This window comes from Boleophthalmus pectinirostris, unplaced genomic scaffold (genome assembly GCF_026225935.1).
Source record: "Boleophthalmus pectinirostris isolate CB_2022bp ecotype Guang Dong unplaced genomic scaffold, ASM2622593v1 HiC_scaffold_2, whole genome shotgun sequence".
Lineage (NCBI taxonomy): Eukaryota > Metazoa > Chordata > Actinopteri > Gobiiformes > Gobiidae > Boleophthalmus > Boleophthalmus pectinirostris.
In genome coordinates, this window is record NW_026571152.1 from 28,159,345 (window position 1) to 28,182,846 (window position 23,502).

Here is a 23,502-nt window from a genome sequence, read left to right on the forward strand (position 1 = left end):
TGTGCTTTTATATGTTCAAAACTCAAAATCATAGAGGATTAGAATTTTTGAAATAAAAAAGACACCATTGAGCCCTGTGCTTCTCTTAATCATACATCAAACTAATTTGGATGAATAGTATTATGATTGATCTCTCTTTTATCAGTGAGATTCCACAGATATTAAAAACTTTCAGAAAGTTTCACACAAAATCTATAATTTATGCACCTGTAGGACTCTGGTTTCTTGACAGCTTGCTACGGTATTTGTATCCCTCAGGAGTAAACTGAAAAAGTGTTGTTTTTTTTTTTTTTTACTAACAAGGCAGTCGACAACTCCTCATACACTGTTAGATTAATAATTAAGGCCATATGGAACTTAATGTATGCTTTGAGCCCAGGATAATTTTGCATAAATAATTTAAAGGGTTGATCCAACTTTATATAAGACACCATATGTTGCGATACAGTCCCTGCAGTGTTTGTTTGAGTTAACGTTACAAGGCAGTGCCAGCACACTTCCTATGGGACCTTATAGGGGCATCACGGGAGGGCGAGGTAAAGCGGAGGTGAAGGCTGGGGGGATGAATGAACTGTCAGAACTGTGAAAAAAAGAGGGATAATGTTGCAGCGTGAGGGAATTTGAGAGGATAGAAAAAAAAAACATGGATTGCAGGGGATAAATATACATTATATTGCACATGTTAGCTTGTATCCTGATGTACAGAACGTGTTTTACCAGGTGCATAAATAATACCGCACATGATGGAGAATACTCATTATTACCCAGATAACAGGTTTCGTACAATGTTTGAGTCAAAAGATGCAAAGTAACTATATAATGTGGAGTTGATTCATTTGTACTTAGATTATGTGTTTAAAGATTTGCGTTTAGTTTTGCATTTTGGATCTCAGTGGCAAAGCAGTGAAACACATTTGTATAATTATGTATTGTAGTTTTACAGGTAAAGGACACATTGTGGTACATCCTCATATGTATTTTATGTGACTTTTTGCAGAGACAAATGTTACTTTTGGTTTGTTTTCTAATGCTATAATTTACCTGGATGGGACGGTGAAATGACATAGAATGTGGAGTGACCATGTTTCTTTTACAGATGTTTTCTTATGCAGTAATCCTCACTCTGTATGTTTTCAGTGGAGTTTGACGACTGTGAGGGGAACGAGGATGTGACGTTCCAAGTGTCAGAGCCCAGTTTTGTGGTGGATGAGGACCTAAACGTGCTCCCGGTCAGAGATGTCCCTCACACTGGGCCTGTGATGTTCATCCATGGAGTGAGTGCACATGCAGACGACACAGCACAAGTGGACATCATTGGACCGCCCATTGAACTGCCACACACACTCAGGGTGAGTACCTGCTATGGGGATTTAAACAATGTTAATGTGATATCCAGACAATGCGAAATATAACTTTGATATGCAGACAGACAGAGTGCATTTTACAAACTGAGCATGTGCTCCATCTATTAACATAATGTTGGTTACATATAACACAGTTTCTGTAGATGTGATGAGGCGGTCCTCTGGAGAGGCATTTGCTGTCTGTCATTTTGTGCTTGTCACAGTTTCTAATGACAAGTTAATATGTTGCACATCAACTGCCTCACTTCTCACTCATTAGCATAATGATCTAGGGAGACACCTATGTGCATTACTTTGTGTTTGTGAAACCAACCTGCTACATGCTGAAATTATACACTCTGTAGAATTCATATAAATGTTTTTGAGAGGGTAGATTTCAACATGATCTTTGAGCTTTTATTATAAATATCTTCACAAGAATCTAGAACCAACATGTGTCAGCCACATGGGCACTGACGGGCTCGTCATTCACCATCTCGTCGGGGTCGCCCATGACCTCCCAATGCCTTCCATTCATTTTAGCAGTGATAAATATGGCTCAGGTCTTGGGCGTGGGTTACTGGGATACTGCTGTTCGTGCCGGGGGCGACTGAGGACAAAGCTGCAAGTCGTCCTTTCGCATTAGCCCATGAGCTCGTCTCTCCCCATTCACTCCTTGTAGCAAAAGCAATAGGCCCTACACCCTGTCGGGGCTCGGGCCTAATAAGAAAGAAAGAGATATTTTGATACGAGAACAATGTTCGCTTTTTTTTGGCCGACAAACTATACATTTTCGGAAACCTCTGCCGCATTGCTACGTCATGGTGAGGGTCCCTGGTCACTACAGACGAGTCACATCGCACCATTTCACTTTCGGGCCACTTGGAGCATCGCTTTGCGATACTAATAGGCCCTTCGCCAGCCTCTGGCGCTCGGGCATAATAAGAATAATAATAATAATAATCTTCATCATAATCATAATCATAATAATTATTATTTCAATTAATGCGGAACAGTGCAAAACCATGGACATTCAGATCTTTTCACCAAATGAGCAGACTGATCCAAAATCAGCAGAACAACAGCTGAGTGTGACAGAGGGACAATATTAAGGCAAGGCTAGTTTATTTGTAAAGCACAATTCAAAGTAATTCAAAGTGCTGTTCAGAGTAAGGAAGACATTAAAATCATAATGCAAACAAATCAAAATATGAATATAAAATTAAAGAGGAAAGTGTAGAATAAAAATATTTCAGTCATATGCATACAGCTAAAAGCCTAGATTTAAATATTATCAGAGCCGAGGCCTGCACCACATCTTCAGGACGATTGTTCCAGGTTTTGCTGCATACAACTGAAACACTGATTCCCTATGTTTATGTTCATGTCCTGACTCTGGCCTAAACATGGAGAATCACTGCCAACTTCCACAACACAGGGCTCATGTTACATAAAGAACTGGTCACATCAGAGATGCAGCTGCCAGAAACATTAATTTATTTTTGAATTTCATACAAATTCTGATAAGAATTGTTAATTTGTATTATTGAGGTACATAATTATGTTTTTTTTTTTTTCTTAGAATCATTTATCATATTAATTTTCACAGACAGACACACATCTGTACACACACACACACTCACATTAATTATCTTAATTTATTCATAAGGACCTTCAAAGATGCGAGGGGTAAAAACAGCTGTGGTTCTAATCACACTTTACAGCAACAATCCATCTTTCTCGGTGTCTCCATGTGTGCATCTTGTTCCAAACTTCAAAAATATACCTTTGGAGCCTCGTGTATTTGCTTGCCCAGTGCTCATGTTTAAGTGGATTAGGGGGGTTATCTGGGGAGGGCATCAGGTACAGTTGGTGTTCCCAGGATCATCTGTCTCCTGCCCCAGTGCTGTGTGTCCTGCTGCTCCCTGGGCTCCAGCTAAAGCCATAATAAACCTCTGTGCTCAGTTAGGCCTGATGCGGCTCTCATCTGTTTGTGCTTCCTCCGGTCCTTATTTGGTTAGCCGGTCCATGGGTGTTTTACCTTGGCACGACTCTGAGCAGTAAAGTGGATTAGTTTTTAGCAAACGCTGTGAGGGAGTGGCTTGACTAATGTAACCATATGGGCAGTGCAGGAAAGTGGAAAGTGCTGATCTTCAAAACTTGTGTTTGTGGTTTTGTGATTATGCTGACATATATCACTATGGCAGGGATTTTAACTGACTACATTTTGTGTGGTATTGTTACTTCTTTGAGTAATAATAAAGGTGCATTAGTTCACTTGTAGTATGAACAGTTTTTATTGTGTTTGGGTGCTTTGGTGGTTTAAATAACAATTTTAGTCACTCGTATTATGGCAATACCTTACTGCGTCCGTATCAATGCCTATGGGCATGGTAGTCGGTGCCCATGTTTTAGCCCATTTCCTGCTAGCTAACAGGCCAATATGATCTACTATCACGCGGCACCAAAGCTTTCACTTCAGTAATATACAGAATTATACTATTTATACTGAATTCTTCGTGAATTCGTTGTGCAGTTGACGCACAGACTTATTTTGGAGCGCCTGGTACTCAGCCAAAGCTAAAGCAACAGCAGCTTTCCGGTTAGCGTCCATGTTTTTCTCTAAGTTGGACACATGGAACATAATAAAACAGCCGACATGACGTCATACCTGAGATCTGAGTGGAAGACGGATGGATAATCGAACGCAGCATAAGACTACTCGAAGGAACACTTTTCAGCTTGTGTCCACGGAGATGATATTACTTTGTTCTTAAAGTATTAAACCTATCCATCTCCATGGAGATAAGCAGGTTAGGGAAAAAATGTATAAAATAAATGCAAGATGGGTAAATTTAATGCCATATAGTGAAACATTCCAGGTAAAGAGACAGAGAGTTTCAAGTTTTGCTGCACTAACATTTACATGGTGCTTCTCAGTCGCCTTTGTGTCTCAGTTAAATGTCTGTGTGCAGTTTAACAGGAGGACTGGTCAGGTAGGGTTTGTGTGTGTTTGAGGAGAGGAACAGCCCCCAGGACAAAGTCTGCCTTGCAACATCACAGCAGCCAGGTGAACACAACAAAAAAGGCCTCTTTTAAGCTTCATTCTTACTCTGCTCTGTTGTTATGGTTGTGATGAAGGAAGGTCTCGGAGCATTTCCTCTGAAGGTCTTCTGCCACATTTGCTTCCACATATGGTGTAAAAAGCATCTTAAATGTAGCTCCTCGACTGCCCACTTGCTCATTATCCATGGATACGTGAAAAACAAACAAACATCTCACACAATCCAACAGTCCCTTACTTGTGTCCTTTGAACTGCACATGATGCACTTCTTAGTTGGTTAAAATCCCATAATATGATGTTTAAAACTCAAAAAACTAAACTCAGCTCATTGTGTGAGCCATATGCTACAACCAACCACTATGTAAAAGTAAAGATAAAGCAACATCTCCAAGAACAAGCAGGTAGCAGGCAGACTTAGTTACATAATCTCTCTTTAACGTGTAAATGTGCTTTACAAAAAGCAGACACACAATTTCTTTAGCCTGTAGTTTTACATAAGATTATAAGTAATAATCATGGCATATAATTACTGTTATTTTGCCAGTGAGTGCACATTTAAAAGCCATTTACTTGAGTAAAAGAAGAAACTGCAATTGTGAACAATTTGCACAGTATGAAAAGACTGAAAACAAAAAGGAACTAAAAACGGCCATTATGGACATTTTTGCTGAGAGACTGTCTGATGTTGCACAATGAAAAATAAAACTTTTTCTAAACAATAAAGGTGCATTGTGTAACTTTTCTGATGGAGGATCTGTCAAATGTTTTTCTTCATGGAGATGTTATTGTTTTGTCTGGAATGTTTCACAGTATGATATTAAGCCTTCATGGGGACCAAACCAGGCCAAGTAACGGTTCAGATCAGTGGAGAGGTGACCCCGTTCACAGTCAGAATGTTTGTTTTTATAGATATTTTTGAGCACAGAAACCACCTGTAACTGAATAAATGTCAGGTTGATCTGTTTAATGTCGTATTGTGGAATATTCTAAGCAGGACAATGCCATATCCACAGAAACCAGAAGGTGACAGACCCCCAACCAAAAGGTTATGTCATGCACCTTTAATTGTAAAGGATTTAACACTTCTTAGAATACTCCATAGATTGTATCAGTAAATCCCTCGGATAATATGCTATTTGCTGTTTTCCGCTCTCACGCCATGCAACAGATGTATCTCTAAATTGCATTCTTAGACCTCTTTGTTATGTTCCTTTCTTCATTTTCCCCACCACGCTTTGTTTTCGTCTTCTCCGTGTGCCTCGGAAATATTCCATTGTGTCCGTATTGGCGTAGCGAATGGTGTCGTAGCGGGGGATATTGGCTGCTGATAATTGATAAGTGCTGTGCCTATGAAGGTGGAGCGAATTCCTTTTTAATTCTCCTTCTCGAGCTGTTAGTTTGCTTCTACACCCAGGGCCAGCAGCAGCAGCAGCCAGCTGATGAATGAGCCCTATTATGAGCGAAAACTCTGGAATTCAAAGTGTAATTTATTCCCCCCTTTTTGCAAACGATCAATATGTGAATTAATGGAAGAATGCGTTTCAATTTAGCAAACGCGTGCTTCGAGATATGGACTTTTTTGTGCATATTATTCATGTTGTTTTGCTAGCGGAACAACAGCTATGCAGAACATTCTCTTGCCTTCAGGGGGAAAAATAAACAGGCCCCATTCAAATGTAACAACTGATAAGAGGTCCAAAAGCATATTTATTTGTGCTTTTGTTACATTTCATCCATTTTGTAGCCTTAATATTGCATTCGGAGCAAAATCCTCTTCCTGGAGCTGCAAATAGAATTTTTTCAAACCTGGCTTTCAATGTTAAGTAAGGCTTTACGGGGATGAGGAAGATGTGACATAGTACCGCCACTGCACAAGGGCTCACATTATACAGCACAACAAATATAATCTGTCTCTCTGTCCCATTCAGGCTTTCAGCAGCTCCAGCAGCTGTTTGTTCATTCTGTTGTTGATTGTGTGCCTCTTTCACCGGAGTTCACATCATTCTGTGTTGTTTGCTAAAAATGTCTTCGTATTTTTATTCAGTGTACAGAGGTAATGAAGAGGAAAAATGAAAAATAACATTCGCTGGTGTCTCCAAACGGCTGCCTTGCTTGAACTTTCTCGCTCACTCTCAATATCTGGCTATTACTTTGCTGCTACTTGTTTGCATGTCAATTGGGGTGAATATTAATAGCCCAATAAAAGCGTGTTCAATTTGGGGCTTTCTCACAGTATTGTAAGAACAACTGGCCTGTCTCAGGAGGCTGGCCTCGATCTCCTCACTGAAAACAAGATATGAAGTTCAAGTTAAACTAATATCATTATTGCAAGAATAAGAGTTATTGCTGCTAAATATGTGGAATGTGAATAGACTTCTGTTTTCTTATCCAAATAATCTCCAAATGGTTTATATAATTCAAAGTATGTATTAAACATGACATATTTTACGACAGACAAAACAATATACCAAGAAGAACTTACAAACGGAGATGAGGACCATAAATAACATTTAGACACATTTAGTTGGAGACATAAATAAAACAAAACAACATTCCCACACAGTCTCTTGCACTCTCCCGCTCTCTCTCTCTCACTCTTCTCACGTGCAGCTCTTTCTGTTATCCTCCTCTTCCTCAGTTTCAGCGCTGGAGTTTGAAGCTCCTCACAATGTCAGTATGGGCACAGGTGACCAGTCCAGTATTTCTCTAAAAACAGGTTTGTCCACATGAACCTCTCTCTTGTCCCTCAACATTAATATTGACTTCATGGACATTTTGTCTTTTCCATCTGCCACTGGGACAACTTGTCAGGAACAGTGGGTGCCTCAGCAGTGCCGATGGTAATCAGCCAGGCATGTAGCACCAAAACCTTGAATACTGGAAACACGATAGGGCATTCTTCTAGAGCATGTGTTATGTATCAGTACAAATGCTTGTGACAGTTTAACATTTTCAACATAAATACATTTTACTTTTATCTCCATTATTAGATTTTCATGATAGACTGAAAAAAAATGCTACTTTTATTTTGATTCTGTCCTCCTCTTCAAACTAGTGCGTGTTTACTAGTAAATAAACCTAAGGCTGTGTGCATGAGGATGATTTTAAGTCAAGGCTAAAAGCTGAACTGGCAAACTGGCCCATCTGATGTGAACGTAATGGGAATGCTGGGAACCAATGAAATGTAATGAAGTGTATAAAATCAGAATCCTCATTTACTGTAATATCAATAAAGCTTGAGCCCAAAAGTGTTTCGAGAGCCTCCATAATGAACACACTGGCTGAAACTCAAGGCAAGCCTTCCTGGAGCTGGCATAAGATCAGCTCCCCACTGCACCACTGCTGCTGCTGACCAGTGACACGCTCAATCAGCCTTTATATTTTATTTTTATTTTCTATTTTATTATGAGCACACCTGAGATGATTTAAAAAATTCTTGTTGAATAAATTTTGAAGATGTTGTTTTTCTAAGCAAAATAACATTGTTTTGAGACATTTTGCAAAGGTCTCTGAGCGCTTGAACAAATAAGTGCTGTTTATTTTGGAAAAACAAAACTTATCAGACGACTGAAGTGTGCTCACCTTCAAAACCTGTTCTAGAAAGTGGATGGAAAAATAAGCAATAACTAGAGAAGCAGAGGAGCCTAAAATTAGATGATAGGTAAGATGCTGGGGTCTTGTAGCTGTAGTTAAAAGGCGTTCTCGTGGGTTGAGTACCTGCTGCACATGAGAGGAGCCTGTGTGATGGAAGTCAAGAGAAAAAAAACATGCATCTTCACATGAATGACTTTTTCAGGTCAGCACAGATAATAAACACAAGTTTCCAAAACAACTGACACACCAAGGGCTCAAACTAGATAATAAAGTCACAAAAACAACTGCTCCAAATTTAAATGTTGCAATGAGAGGTTTTAAGAAGTGCTTGACGAGTATGAAAACTGTTAAACTGGGGGTCGGACACTGAAAACAAATAAAAATAATTATGTTACAATTACAAAAGCATGACTGGTTAAAGCAACAAAAGCTTGAGGTTCTAAAAGCAGATTCAGATATCTCAGATACTAATGCATCATATATCTTCTCTATAGTTACAACATAGAGAGTCATGCCTGTATGCGTCATAGTGTTGTCACGTTACAAAAATGTCAGTTTGATTTCGATACTAAGGAATAGACTCAACACTCAATACCGATTCCAATACCACAATAAAAAAATAAAAAATACTTTGACAATAGAATGTGATTTTCAACACTAAGCCAAAGTACTTTTTTATACTACTATGTGGTCTTATGATCCCTCAGTCATCCATGTAGGTTCCATTGTGGTCCACGGGCGTATACTAGTCTGTGTGGTCTTATTCTTGTTTTGATACAGTTTAAGATCATTCTTAGGCTACGTTTATATGATGACGGTCTGAACAGAAGACACAAATGTGGCGTTGCGTCTTCACTTTTTATTCCGCGTTTAGATGAGCGTATTTAGGAGGAAATCTGCGTGCATACGGTGATGCAAAAGTGTGTGGACTTTGATTGGGTATTCATGCCAGGTGCTGTGATACACTATTACGTTGCGTGCGTCTTGGGCAGTGTAGAGAGAAACTCTACAGTGAAGTGTATTCAACTTTTCTACTCTGGAGGGTTTCAGATTTTTGCATTTTTAAGCCCCAAAAACGCTGCCACCGTCTAAACGAAAGGCACTTCCGATAAAATATTTTGTCATTTTTAACCCGCAAGTGTTCTTGTCTAAACAGGCCCTAAACTATTCATTTTTGTCTGGTGAATGTGACTTTTTTAGTATTGATACTTGCTCTAATGAGTAACTAGTTTTGATACTAGTTTTAGTATCTTAATAAGTATCTGTTTCTCTTTTCTTTTTTTTTTCTTTTTTTTGTTGAAGTACTAACTATGAGAAAAGAGGGACGATGTGGTGACCTATTTTTTATGTTTTGAGAAAAAAAAAAAAAGAGATTGGAACAGGAAATGTCAGTGTTATTCTGTTTATATTTGTTGCTGAATCAGTTGGATTCAGCCATTTTCAATGCCAGATGCCCTTCCTTTCACAGCCAGACACACTTTTTATGACTGGAATGGGCAAAGTTGAACATATGAAAGTTGGAACAATATATTTTGGAGCTGAATATTTATAGTGAGTACATCGTCTTTGCAAAAGTGGGGAGATTTGGGTGTTTTTGATTGAATACGACCAGATTTGAGCTGTTATTGTCTAAATCAGGGGTGCTCAATACGTCGATCGCGATTTACCAGTCGATCGCCAAGGTCGTGTGGGTAGATCGCCGTGTCTTAGTACTCGTCTCGGACTCGTGTTTGGACTCGGTCTTGTCGCTCACTCAAGGTCTGACACTCAACAAGTGCGATCATATTTCATTACGGCCGCTGATGTTGGCAATAAACTTGTACAGGTGTGCCAGAGCGTGTGGGGCGTCTCAGTGCAGCCTGCAGAGACTCTACGGCACATCACAAACACACACGCTCCCTATGCACGGCTTGTCTGCAACAGCGTGTGCCCTCGTGTACCAGCGTGCATCACAGGGCAGGTTAAACTTCCTAAACATCCTACCTGTCCATCTGCCTCACGTCAGCACGCCGCCCCTCGCCTTTTCACGCTCTCACCTTCCTGCGTACAGCGAAAACAAGCCCCTTCCACAGTGCGCGCTGATTAGAAGAACAAGACTAAACGTGAAGCAAAAACGAGTCTAAATTTGTGTTCCAGTGTTGGCACAAAGCAGGTCTACAGCATAGAGCAGATCTACAGAACAGACCTACTGCCACATTTGGCTGAAGTTTGTCTCACAAAAGTGCACAAATGCATCTGTGTTTGTCACGATGTGCGTTTGGTTTGGTAAATGTGCAGAGGCTGGTAAATATCACTGCAAAACCAGAAAAGAATTCAACTCCAGTTTGGAACTTTGAAAAACAGGTTTAAAAATCTTCCTTCACTTTTTTCACAGTTTTGTGTAAAGTGCCAGAGGAAGTTCTCTTAAAGAAGGGGTTCTCAAACTGTGGGTGAGGGTCCAAAAAAGGGGAACAGAGTGTTTCAGTGCAGTTTGCTTGGCTTTTTTATTAGGTAGATCTTTATGACTTGGTCATTTAGTAAGTAGCTCGCATGCTGAAAAAGTGTGAGCACCCCTGGTCTAAATAATGGTTAATTCTGCTATTTATGTGTTGCAACTCATGCTTTTTTAATGATACTGTCCATTTAAAAATGTTCTGCCGGGATTATCCACTATATGTCAGTGGCATAAAGTAGTTTCAGTATTATCATTTATCGTTATATGTCTCTGTAGTGATATATCGCACTTCAAAATGTGTTACTGTGACAGGCGTAGTGGCACCCCAAGTGTAATTCAAACCAGTTTCCCTCTTGTTAAAGGAATGAATCCACGCTAACTTCTGCAATCACCCATTTTAATTGCATGAAGCTTATTAATTGGCTGTCTGGATTTTCTATCACACCAAACGACCCCAGACCATTTAACCATGTCACTTAAAATTGTACGCGCGGTGATGTATGTGTATATTTTCATGACATTGCCACAAGTGAGTTCCGTTCTTCATTAGCGAAAGGTGACTGATTGGTCGCACTATGCATCTCTGAGCTTGTTCCATTTGAAATCGCTTTACGTGCACTGTCTCTACGGCTGGCCTTGATACGATCCATCCCTCACCAGTTTCTCCAGCACATTGTCGGAAATGAGTAATGACACTTCTCAATATAGCTTAGAGAGTGAAAATGGCAGACTGGACAAGGACGTGACATCGGTGCCACAGTAGCTCTGGCTCCAGTGACAATGACAAAAGCCCTGTACACATACACACTGTAAACATTTGGACTGGATAGTGTTTGTAACCTAAAGTTGTAATGGAAGAAAGTGCAGCAGAAGGAGCACTTTTTAATTTAATGGTCACTGCATCGCATGTTGGGATAGGGACAGTTATGCATGAAATTAGAGTACACTACCAGTCAAAACTTACACTTTTTTATTGGATATTTTATTATCTTTATTTTCACAACTATTTACATCCTGGATCTCACTGAAGGCATACGAACTGTGGACTCTGACAAGGTCCCTCTGAAATGAAACTTCATCATGAGAGATGGTCAAGGGTTTGCAGCAAAGCAAAGCAAAAGGTGGCTACACTGAGGAATCTGAATCTAAATATTTTTCTATAAATCACACTTTTTATGGTTTGGGTGGTCCTGCAACTTACACTCTGGTGCGACTTATATATTACAATTTTCACACTGACAGCTGCGAGAGGACGCCTAGGCTTGTGTGTCAGTATCTACTACTCCTATTGCTTTTGTACCACTGTCACTTCACTCTACTGCACGTCTCCGGCAGAAAGAGCCACTGTCCTGTCTGTATCATGTCAGTCGATCACATCATTACTTCTGTACCACTGAAAATTTTGAATATAAACAAACTTTTAAAGACAACTGAGAAGACTGAACACAAATGCCCCCCCCAAAAAATCATATTTTGCAGATTACAAGCTGCAAGTAGGGAAATATGCAGCTGAAAATCGAGAAGCAAAAAGAAAGTTGGGCGTGAGCGACAGTGACAACCAAAACCATCCTGTTGGGATTCTGAAAGGCCGGAATAATTGTAACTGGAACTGATGCTGAGTCTGACGACAACTATGAAGAAGAGGAAGCTGCGCTCTATTTACCTCCGGAGGTCCTGGAGTTTGTCAGAAAGTGACACCGAGGATGAAGAAATCAATGGATTTAGTGATTTGGAGTGAGATGGAGAGTTTGGTAAACTTGTTCTGTTCTGTTGTTTATGCTATAGTTATCTGAAGAACTGTTCATATGTGATGTTAACAGCCTGTTGTTTTCTGTTCTATTGTTATTACTATAACTTGCCTTTCAAGATGAAATGTCAATTCTTGGTCTCTGATATTACAAAATAATTTTCTCCAAAAGTGAGACTTATAGTCCAGTGCCACTTATATGTTTTTTTTTCTTCTTCATTACACATTTTTTGGCTAGTGCGACTTATAGTCCGGAGCAACTTATAGTTTTAATAACACACTAAAAATTTGAATTGGATAAAAAGGAAGTGAGAGGCTGGGGGAACAACATTTACAACAAGCTTTACACCATTACAGTATCCATTATTGTAAAGAGTATGTGCAGTGCACTTTTAGTACACAATTGGTACTTGTCTAATGATCATTAAGACAGGCAAATGTATTAGGGATGAAGCAAGGGTGATAGTGCAGTACTAATTTATGAACAGGACACATTAAAGATTCATGGCTTCCGTCTCTTGTACCGTCACTGGCAGACTATTTATCACACATAAAAAGAAGAAAGTGAGAAGAAAGAGAGTGCGAAAAGAAAATGACATACAAAGTGGTGTACATGAAGTGAAGGTGAGATGCCCTACTTCATTTTTAAAACCTTAGTGTTATAATGCCTGTGGTGTGATAGTCTAGCACCTCACTATCTAGATTGTGTAAAGAAAGTAAACAGGTGACACATGGTACATTTTAGAAGATTTTAGGCACTTTTCGACTGGCCCTGCTCCCCTTCCAATTGCAAGCTCCATGGGCAGGGACAGGAGTCTGGTTTGTGCACAACTGACATCAGCCAAAAATGACAAATGTTTTCTTAAAGGTGCTCTGTCTTTCTTGTTTGTATGGATATGTCTTTGCTCTGCCTTGTATGTTCCACAGACATTAAACATCTCTATCCTACATTTACAGGTGGTTTTATAGCTCAAAAATACCTAGAAAAACAGGCATTCTGATGGTAAGAAGGGTTACCTCTCCACAGATCTGACCTGTAACTTGGTCTGGTCTCCATAAAGATACAAAGGTTTAAGGACCCTCCACCAGAAAAGTTACACAATGCCTTTAATAATTAAAATGTAAACCATACATGAATTATGCTTTTTATTATGAATCAGATCTCAGCTGGTCTTTAGTGAAAGTGTTCCTGGAAGTGAACTCTCTGAGACCTCTGGAACTATTTCAAACCAAGTACTACATGCATTGTCTTTTTAGTGAATGTCTGGCTCTCAAATGTGACCTTCAAAAATAGCAAAGATTCACATTGTCCTTCAGCATCTTGCCTCTGAGCACAGAGAGTTAGCCACATGATCTATGCTGGCCCTACCTTGTCAAGTATGTACTCTAAAAATACCCTGCGGCTTGGTTTTGCTTTACCACACTTTACCACACCACTTCTCTGAGCTTCAAAATGCCCCACAGCTGAGTCCTCCACAAGAAAAAAAAAAAAAAAAAAAAAAAAAAGCTGCTCTCTTAGACTTAGACAAACTTTATTGATCCACAAGGGAATTTTTTTGGACACAGTAGCCCTCAGATCACAGTATAGTATAAAAACAAGAAATAAAAAATACAGTATAAATGGTAATTCAAAATAAGTAGCAAAAATAGCAAGAGACTGGTGTCAAATAATAGCCTGATTCATCAGCTGGTTTCACTTCATGGAAACTGTCTGACCTCACAGCATCGCTCGACGGTAGATGGGTACTTTTTTTGTCTAACCAATCTCTGCTATTTGGTCGTGACGTATGTAATGCACCGGAACGCTCAGTGGTGTCCAAGTAATTGCCGGCACAACAGCAAACAAAGTAGAGAGTGAACATGCCTGTCAACGATCATTGTTGTTTCTGGGAGATGAACTTGCAAATTAAAGGTGCAATAAAAAATGCAAAGTTTGTATTTGACAAAGGAAGTCCAAAGGAGGATAGCGTATGCAGTCTGCTACATCTCGGATTGGTTCAGCTCTTCGCTGACTGGCCGGTGCGCAGTCCACAACTTCCAAGGTTCTTGCAAACTGTCAAGTGTATTCCGATTCCTGACCTAGTCGCTGGAGAAAAAATGAAACTGAGTGGCACCAGGTGGTAAGTTAAAAGTAAATACAGAAATATATTAATACAAATATATCTCAGCTATATGTATAAGGTAGTGTGCAACAGTGCAAAGATGATATGATCTATTACATATGGGTGATTTGTGACAGTTGTATGGAGTATGGTGAGAATGTAGTCCTGTGTCTCTCACTGTTTGCGTGGAGCTGTAGGAGCCTAATGGAGAATGAGCTCCTTTGTCCCTCTATAGTCTGGTGCAGTGGGTGAGCAGGAGTGTCCATGACGGAGAGCAGTTTGTCCAGTGTCCTCCTGACTCACTGTGACAAATGTCTCCAGCTCACTGCTGATCACGTGACCAGCTTTACGGATCAGATTGTGAAGCCGTCCACTGTCCCTTTCGCTCTCATCCCTGGATTCAGATCGACCAAAGCTTTGTAAAGGCACAGCTTAAAAGTCCATCAGCTGGCCTCTGAAGCGATTACATGGGCATAAGTGGTGGGGTCTACTTTACACAAGAAATAGTCCATGTAATCTTTAACTGCTTCAGACCCAGTTCCAGGTGAGATTTTGACATTTGGAGGGTCATCCCCGGGTGACTTTGATTGGAGTGGTCATTTGGGAGGGCAGACAGTGTGTCCAGGCCCTGTTCTGGTCGGCTTGTGTCTATGATTACACTTTTCATTGTGCTGTGGGTGACCTTTACTGCGACAGAGGTGAGATGGCTGCAGGCTGGATCAGATATGGGCGGGTCCAGGAGCATCTCTGTTGTTCAACACTGTCAATGAAACTGGTAAATACTGATAGTACTTTCCATAGCTTTGGCTTTTGTGGGCATTGTTAGATATAATTCAGTTTATACAATCATGAACACTGAAAGTTTTGTGATATTATCTTTATGATTGGGCAAGGTGTTTCACTTTCCTAATGTGAGAATGCGGCGTGTGATTGATCCTTGTTGAGGAGGCTATTGGCACAGATTAGTCATGATCAATTGAAAACAGTATATAAATAAACAAGCCACTTAAAAAAAAAAAAAAAACAAAAAACACACAAAACAAACAAACAAACAAACAAAAAAGAACTACCATCACTGTATTATTTTGAAGAAGCACAATATATTAAGCTGGGATAACATGATTAAACTTGCAGACTCTATTCTTGTGTACAAAATTTGACCTGCTCTGGCCGTTGTCTCACTACAAAAATTTGTAAAAAATAAATAAAATAAATAAATGAATAAATAATAATAATAATAATAATAATAATAATAATAATAATAATAATAATAATAATAATAATAAATCAGATCAACAAGAACAAGCTCCAGAGGTTACTGTATAATACCATCAAGATAAAGTGCCTTTGGACAGTATTTACAAGTACATGTTTGTCGTTTGCATTATTATTATTGTCTTCAATATGCACTATCCCTTTAATAAATAAATACAAATACAAATAAATAAGTAAGTACGTGAGTAAGTCAGTCTTTATTTATATAGTGCTTTTCACAGACATTTTTCTTTTTGGTCACAAAGACGCTTTACAGAGCATTACATGCAGCATTATTCATTCACTCTATACATGGTGATGGTAAGCAACTGTCGTAGCCACAGCTGCCCTGGGGCAGACTGACAGAAGCGCAGCTGCCATGCCAATCGATGCCAACGGTCCCTCCGACCACCATCATCACTCACACACCACTTTTCATACTCGGCAATGAGAGTCCCTGGGCAGGTTCACTGATTGATTGTATTAACTGACCGTGACTATCAACTGTTCTAGAGACCCGTGTAGGAGGAAACTCATCTAGACACAGAGAGAAACATGCAAACTCCACACAGAAAGGCCCAGGCGACCCGGGGATCAAACCCAGAACCTTCTTGCTGTGAGGCATGAGTGCTAGCCACTCAGCCACCGTGCCATGAAATAAATTGTGCCTCAGGACAGCTCAGACACTTACATCAAGCTCCACAATATAGTAAAGCTGTTATTGTCATATTATTTGATGGTATGTAATTTTATTTTGACTATGAGACACAAAAATATATGTTATAATAAAATATAATATATAGCAGGTGCTGTTGTCCTTTGAGCTTACAAATACACTAAAAAAGTTTGGACACACCTTCTCATATAATTTTTTTTTTCTACATTTTAGATACAGAAGACATCAAATATATGAAGCAGGATATATGGAATAATGTAATAAAGTAAAAAGTACAGAAAATAGTTAAATAAATATATATTTGTATTATACTTGCATATGTTTTTGCAAGATCATTTTCATTTTAGCTCATTTATTTGCAAAAAAAAGTGCCTGTTTTTTGTTTTATATTTTTTTTATTGAAAATTTCAGCATTTTTGCCATTTGATTTTTGAAATTTAGCAGCATATGATCTAAGAGTAAGATAAAAATGTAAGACCTAAATACTGTATGAGCGGAAATGGGTGTGTCCGTTGGTGTGTGTAGGGTGTCTGGTCCTGACTGTAGCCACACAGTGTAAACAAATGGCTGTGATTTCTCCTCTTACCTGTTGCCTTCCGTCATCCTGACAGGGCCAGAGTGCTGCCAGAAAGGCTGTCAGCCAACAACAGCGCTGCTCACAGTAAACAAGCAAATACCCCCTGTACACACACATACGGACACACGCTGCACACGTCAATAAAACACTGTGCATTACGCCAGCACAAGATGAAGGGCAAAAAGAAGAAATTTGAATTGCAAATGAAACTACACACAACCTCTGGGTCATTTTTCCTCCTTTTCATGTCCAAAGTGTTGTCATTCGATGCCTGGACTCGTAACTCCGCTTGTTGTCATGCTTCAGACATTTTGCTTTGAAATGAGCTTTTGTGGACTTGTAATTATGGTGTATAAGTCACTTTTGGAGCCAGTCTCAAAATGAAGTCTTAAAAGCTTTCTGAAGAGTAATAAGTCTAGTACAGTGACATTTTGGACATGAAATTGGATTCTCATTATATTGTAAATGAAAGTGGAGGAATATTTTTTGTTTATTTAATGTGATGAGTACATATTAGGATGATGTTTGTGTCAGAATTGTCCCCAATTTTGTCTTCAGTGGCAAATTCTCCCCAGAAGAAGGTGACACTGGTGCTGATAAACACAGAATCAAAAAGGACGTCTAGCAAAACAAATGAGAAAGCTCTGAAAGGATAACAGCGTGGATTGGTGCAGATTTTGAATAGAAACAGCCAAAAGAAAAGCTGTTTTTGGTTTTTATTTGAGGTTATACATATATTCCAGACTGGATCCACTATATTTTTATACTAAACTTGGCCAATGATTTCCAATGCCTGACCTAATTTTATCTCGGAAGTTAAAGGTCCAGTATTATGCATAATTGACTCTCTTATGAGCTTTAAGCCATGCTAGAATGTTGTTACCTCATCAAATTGTTTCATTAACACATGTTTGAGAAACTGTTATTAGTCTGTCTACATCTCCAAAACTCAAAATTCTCTGTTCCACCTTATGATGTCATGAAGCTGTAGTTTTCAAGTTAACACCTACATTTTACCTTTTATTCAGTATAGACTGGCAATTACAGGTCTGAAATGATCCAAATGATTCTAGTGGAGGTGTATGGGGTTTAAAAACACAGTGGAGCACTTCCTGTATTACTGCATGACATCATAAGGTGGAACAGCTTGAGAAAAGAACTTAGCCTACATGATTTGTGTGATAAACGTGTGTAATTGAAACAAAAAAACACAACTCCAGGTTTGTTTTTGATAAGGAAACAACATTATAACATAGATCAGAAAGTAGCGTAATATGGGCCATTTAAGAGAGGCTGATGGGAGACAACTGGGAATAAGAGGCACATTTGACCCTCATTGCATTGTATGAATGTGATGTGAGTGAGTATTGATGGTGGTCGGAAGGGCCTCACTTCGATCTACCCTGGGGCAGCTGTGACTAGCCCAAAAACATGCTACACAGGTCTCCAGGAAGAATAGCTGATAGCTAAGTTCAATTAAATACAATCAATCAATTAACCTGCCCTTGGACTACAGGTGGAAATTAGCACTGGTGCTACAACCTGGTACACTGCATCTCTCCTGTTAAGGTTACTGTATATTGTGCACTGTTCCTGTCTCATTAAATAAATTAACTAAACTAAACCACAGCGTATGGAGTGAATGAATAATGCAATGTAAATCGCTTTGGGTGTCTTGAAAAACATTTACCTAACCAGCCAGAACCATGCGCTTTGACAAAACTTGAATCTGGAGCCATATCATGAGGGCCCGATTGACAGGCGGACTAACCAACCAGAGACATGCATGTTTACGTCAAAAAACAAGTATGGCTGCTTAAAAAAGGGTGTAAAAAGGGGAAAAAATAACATAAAGGACTGAGAAACAGTGTGGATTTTTACATAGTCAACTAAACTTTTTTTTTTTTTTTTCCTGACACAATTATTTTGGAGAGGAGATATCTTCTGCATTTGAGAGATACGTGCAAATTAGCAGCTGTGGTTAGGCCGTCTCAAGTTTGAGCAGAGGATTTTCACTCTCTGCGGTCTAGTTCCAGTCCCTTCTGGATTTGAACATGTAGAAGGGACTGGCTGGTCAAGCAAGAAAAATGCTATATAAATCCAATGCATTACTACTGGTATATGTGAACTTTATACTTTACTATTCACGGAGACATTACAAATGTGGTGTAGGCTGAATGAGGTTTGGTGTCATGGACTAAAATAGTTGAGCAAAAGGCTGGACAAAGTTGTGTAGTATGCTCCAAATGCCTGAACAGTGCTGTGTGTATTTGTGTGTTTACATTTGGCTCCAGGCTCAGCTCCAGCTCCAGACACTGAGCAGACTGTCCTTCTGTGGGGGTCAGCGCCTCTGTGGACTCTGCCAGTCCCCTTCTGTCTGTAGTGTCACTTACACGCACAATTTACATCATCATCCAGTAGTTTTAATCTATCATAAATATACGGGCAAGTACAATTTAATTATGCTATCAAGTTACCAGAAGTGGAGAAGTAATATTTTAGAGTGCCTCCTCAAAGATCTTGCACAGAATGTTTTTGTCTGTTCACACGCATTTTCTCCTTGCCTCTCACACTCGTCCTTGTTAAACATATGGAGGGAATAAAGAAGCCTGGATTTCAAATTAAATCACAATGAAGAAGGCAATTATTATTTCAGTCTCCTCTCCCTCTCCAAACACCTAGCATCTGGCATCTTTGTGGAATGGAGGTGCGTAGAAGACACTCTCAAAGCAAGAACGCTGAAGCCAAGAAACAATCAGTGACATTCAGTTTAACTAACTTGCATTCATTCAATTACAGGTGTCTTTATTAAATAAAAAAAGAGAACAAAAACAGACAAACAAAAAAACAAAATTAAATACTCTTATGTGAGCAAGGTTGCAACTTCACAGGTCCTTGGCCTTGTGATGTCACCTTCTTGTCTCCAATAGATAGACTTACATACATATTGTAAATCATGTTTTCCCAAACACTGGGTTGTAGGAGATTTTTTTGGGTTGCCTTGTCACGATCTGCATATAGGTCTGCAATATACAGTTCTGATACATGAGATTTTCTGTGCTCACAAAAATGAAAACAAAGCACAGAAACAGACTGAATGCTGCGCCTGATGTGTTACTCTCTCTCCTGCACCCCAGATTGGAACAATCTCATTAGAAATGTTCAACTGTTAAGACATGTTTTGTATAATTTCTAATCTCTTTGTAATTATTTTATTGATTATGTTGTTTCAATATTGCTGGTTCAATTGAATGTTGAAAAGAAAAAGAAATAGGCTACATTTAATGTTCAATCAGGCGACTTATGGATCCCTTGTATTGCTGTTTCAGTTACTGTTTTTCATTGTTTAAAATGTGAGTAATACTAATTGTTCAGAGAGACATTATCACTCAGTCATTTATTTAGAATTATCCTAATTAATGTTCAATAATGGTAATGGTAATTTTGTGATTTACGAATAATGTCTATTGACTTGGGTCATGAAGGTTTGCGACTTAAAATATTGGTCCCCAGAAAAAAAAGTTTGGGAAACACTGCTGTAAATGAACATAGCTAACCCACTATAGCTTCCAAATAAGAAGAGATCATGGGGTCGCTTCTGGCTCCATCGACTATAATTTTACATTTTAAAAAAAAGTCACCCCTCTCTCTGTAATTGCTGCAGTGAACGCCCTCATTTTAGTCTTCTGGTCAAGTTTAATTTAGCTTTTTTGTACATAAATAAATTCCATTTCGTACTCTGCTTCAAATTGGCCCTTATAACTGAGAGCCTCTGTGAGCTTCATTTGACTGGAGCCAAACGCTCACTCCCCTTGTCCACTTCTTTATAAAAGTATTGACTTTTGCCATGAGGATAAAGCAAATAATAAATAGCATGCTAACACTCACTTGCTGATTATGGGACAGTAAAGCACTTTGTAGTTAGATATGGTTAGATAGAGACAGATATAGTTAGATAGAGAGTTAGATATAGTTAGATGGAGACAGCACTCAACAGACATACCATGTGACCTCAAGAGCTGCTTATACAACAAATGTAATGATGCAGTACATATTTTTGTTCAAATACACGGGTTCAGAGCCTTAAAAAGCCCATATATTTTCTGATCTGTCATTATGTTGTTTCCTCTTCAAAAACATACCTGGAGTTGTGTTTTGTTTCATTCACACATGTTTAACACACATACCCTGCATATTTAGACTGAGTTTTTTCTCTCAACCTGAAAACACTCCTCCTTAGTAATGCAGGTGTTTCACTGTTTTTAACTCCATACACCTTCACTAGAATCATTGAATAATTTCAGCTCTGGAATTGCCACTTTCTACTGAGCCAAACGTAAAAGGTAGCTGAATTTGAAAAAAACTACCAGTTCATGACATCACAAGTTGCAACAGAGCATTTTTTGAACTTTGGAAATATAGAGAACCTAATAATGCAGGACTGCGCAAACACATGTAAATGAAACAAAACACTCCAGGTATGTTTTTTAGGAGGAAACAGCATTCCAACAGAACTAAAAACTCCTTTAATTGTGTATGATTTTGCTATTATAAGTGAGTATTATCATCTTCTCTGCCAAGTAGTCATGCCTGATTATGTACTGTATATGTCTATTCTCTTGCAGGATATCCTGGGTGTGGGACAGACTCAGCCTTACAGAGCTAAGAGGTCTTTACTGGTTCCTCCGATGATTGTAACAGAGAATCAGCGGCCTCCATTCCCCAGGACCATTGGCAGGGTAAGACGCTCATCATTTTGCCAGTATAGTTTTAAACTCAGCCCTGCCTCATAAAGGAAAGAGACTGTAAACTGGAATGCACTCTAAATGTCAGTGTACCAATAAAATAACAAGTGCTCCACAGTATATGTCTATATATTAAGCCTTTATCCCATTGGTGTGGATTTATTTTTATGGTACGTCTTTATGACTGGACGTATTGTAGCTTAGTCTACACTGGTGAAGGGTTCGTGTACAAATGGAATATAGTGAAATAAGAATAAGGCATTACAGATCTTTGGCGTTTCGCTTTATGTGACAGGAGCTATAACATAACATTCAGTAGTGCGTTCTGGGAGCCAGTGCTTTGTGAAGGTTGAAATAACCCGAGTTTAACCTTCTTTACCACTGACAAAGCACATTTGTGTTGACAAGCTCCAAACAGCTGAATCATTCATACCGTCAAGGACCAAGCAGCAGCAATCATCACCCACCAACTGTCTGCCTTTAGGCTTTCAACGGCTACAAGCACAAACCCAATAGGAGCCCCAGTGTTTAAGACTCCAGACTGGAACACGATTTTCTGTGTGACGGCTGCTTAAAGTGGGAATAAAATCTTCTTCTTTTTGCTTGAATTTTCCCCACAATCTTAGTGCCGACTAGGTAGATTTGCAACTTTCTGTTCAAAATTAGTCAAAAACGGTGTGCTGCCTTCAGTGGCTTCTGCAGTTTCAAGTGCTATGTGACATATAATACTGGTCTAATTACAGCTAGGTTTCTGATTACACCTGGCTGTGGATATTAGTGGTGTGCAAAAATTCTAAAATACTGATATATTGTATTATTTAATGTGATGATACAGTATCGATACATCACCAAGAGCATTTTTGATATATTTTACAAGATTATTTTGTTATAGCGCTACAGTTTTGTTGCTTGTTTAGGGGAAGGAAACTCGTTTATGCAACACATTTGACATTTTCACTGTTTTGAGGATTAAAATTGGTGTGTTTCATATTCACTTTGCACAAGAGTTGATTTAACAAAGACTTTTAGTATCACAGCCATGATTTAGCCTTTATTTTTTATTGAACCGTATTGAATCGATTTGAAATATATTGTATTGAATTGTATCGAATTGAAATCTCACTGCATCAAGGTTTGTATCGTATCAGCAACTTCTGAATGATACCCAGGCCTAGTGGATACCTGTTAGACCAATCACAGTGGTCCTTAAACCTTCTGGCCCCTCCTCTTCTACCTCTCACTCTCCCCTTTAGTCCTCCAGACCCCACCTCTTTTAGCTCACTCTCCCCTTTATTCCTCCAGACCCCAGCAACCTCACTCTCCCTTTAATTCCTCCAGACCCACCTAGTCTCCTGCTCACTCTCCCCTTTAGTCCTTTAGACCCCACCCCTCCTCCCCTTCACTCTCCCCTTTAGCTCCCAGCTCTCCCCTCCCCTCACTCTGCACTTTTGTCTTCCAAACCCTGCCTCTTCCCCTGCTCACTACCCCCTTTCTTTCCTACAAACCCCGGCCCCTTTCACTCTGCCCTTTATTCCTCCAGACCCCAGCCCCTCTCATTCTTCGCTTTACTCCTACAAACCCCACCTCTTTTCCTGCTCACTCTCCTCTTTATTCTTCCAGACCCCAGCCCTCCTCCCCCTCTCTCTCCCCTTTATTCCTCCAGACCCCAGCCCCTCTTTTCCCTTTATTCCTCCAGACCCCAGTCCTCCTATCTCCTTACTCTCCCCTTCAGTCCACTAAACCCCACCCCTCATCCCTCTCACTCTCTTTTTTATTCCTCCAAACCCCAGCCCCTCTCACTCACCCCTTTAGCTGTCTAGAAACGGCCCAGTTTAACAGTGCTATTGAATTGTGGTTTAGGTGTTTAATCCCACACAGCATGAGTCGGTCGGCAGCTTGCATCGCCGTAGCAACCCTTTTTAACTTTTTATAAAAATCTCTGTATATAATTCACAGGCCCACATA

General features: G+C 39.4%; 1 protein-coding gene across 1 annotated transcript in view; it reads left to right on the top strand.

The window, feature by feature from the left end:
- cdh13 (cadherin 13, H-cadherin (heart)) overlaps positions 1 to 23,502 on the top strand; it is a 326,125-nt gene that overhangs the window by 23,002 nt on the left and 279,621 nt on the right. The window contains exons 2-3 of the mRNA XM_055155478.1: positions 1,138 to 1,349; positions 21,418 to 21,531. Of these exons, the coding sequence (XP_055011453.1) occupies positions 1,138 to 1,349; positions 21,418 to 21,531 (326 nt within the window). The remainder of the gene's footprint in view (positions 1 to 1,137; positions 1,350 to 21,417; positions 21,532 to 23,502) is intronic.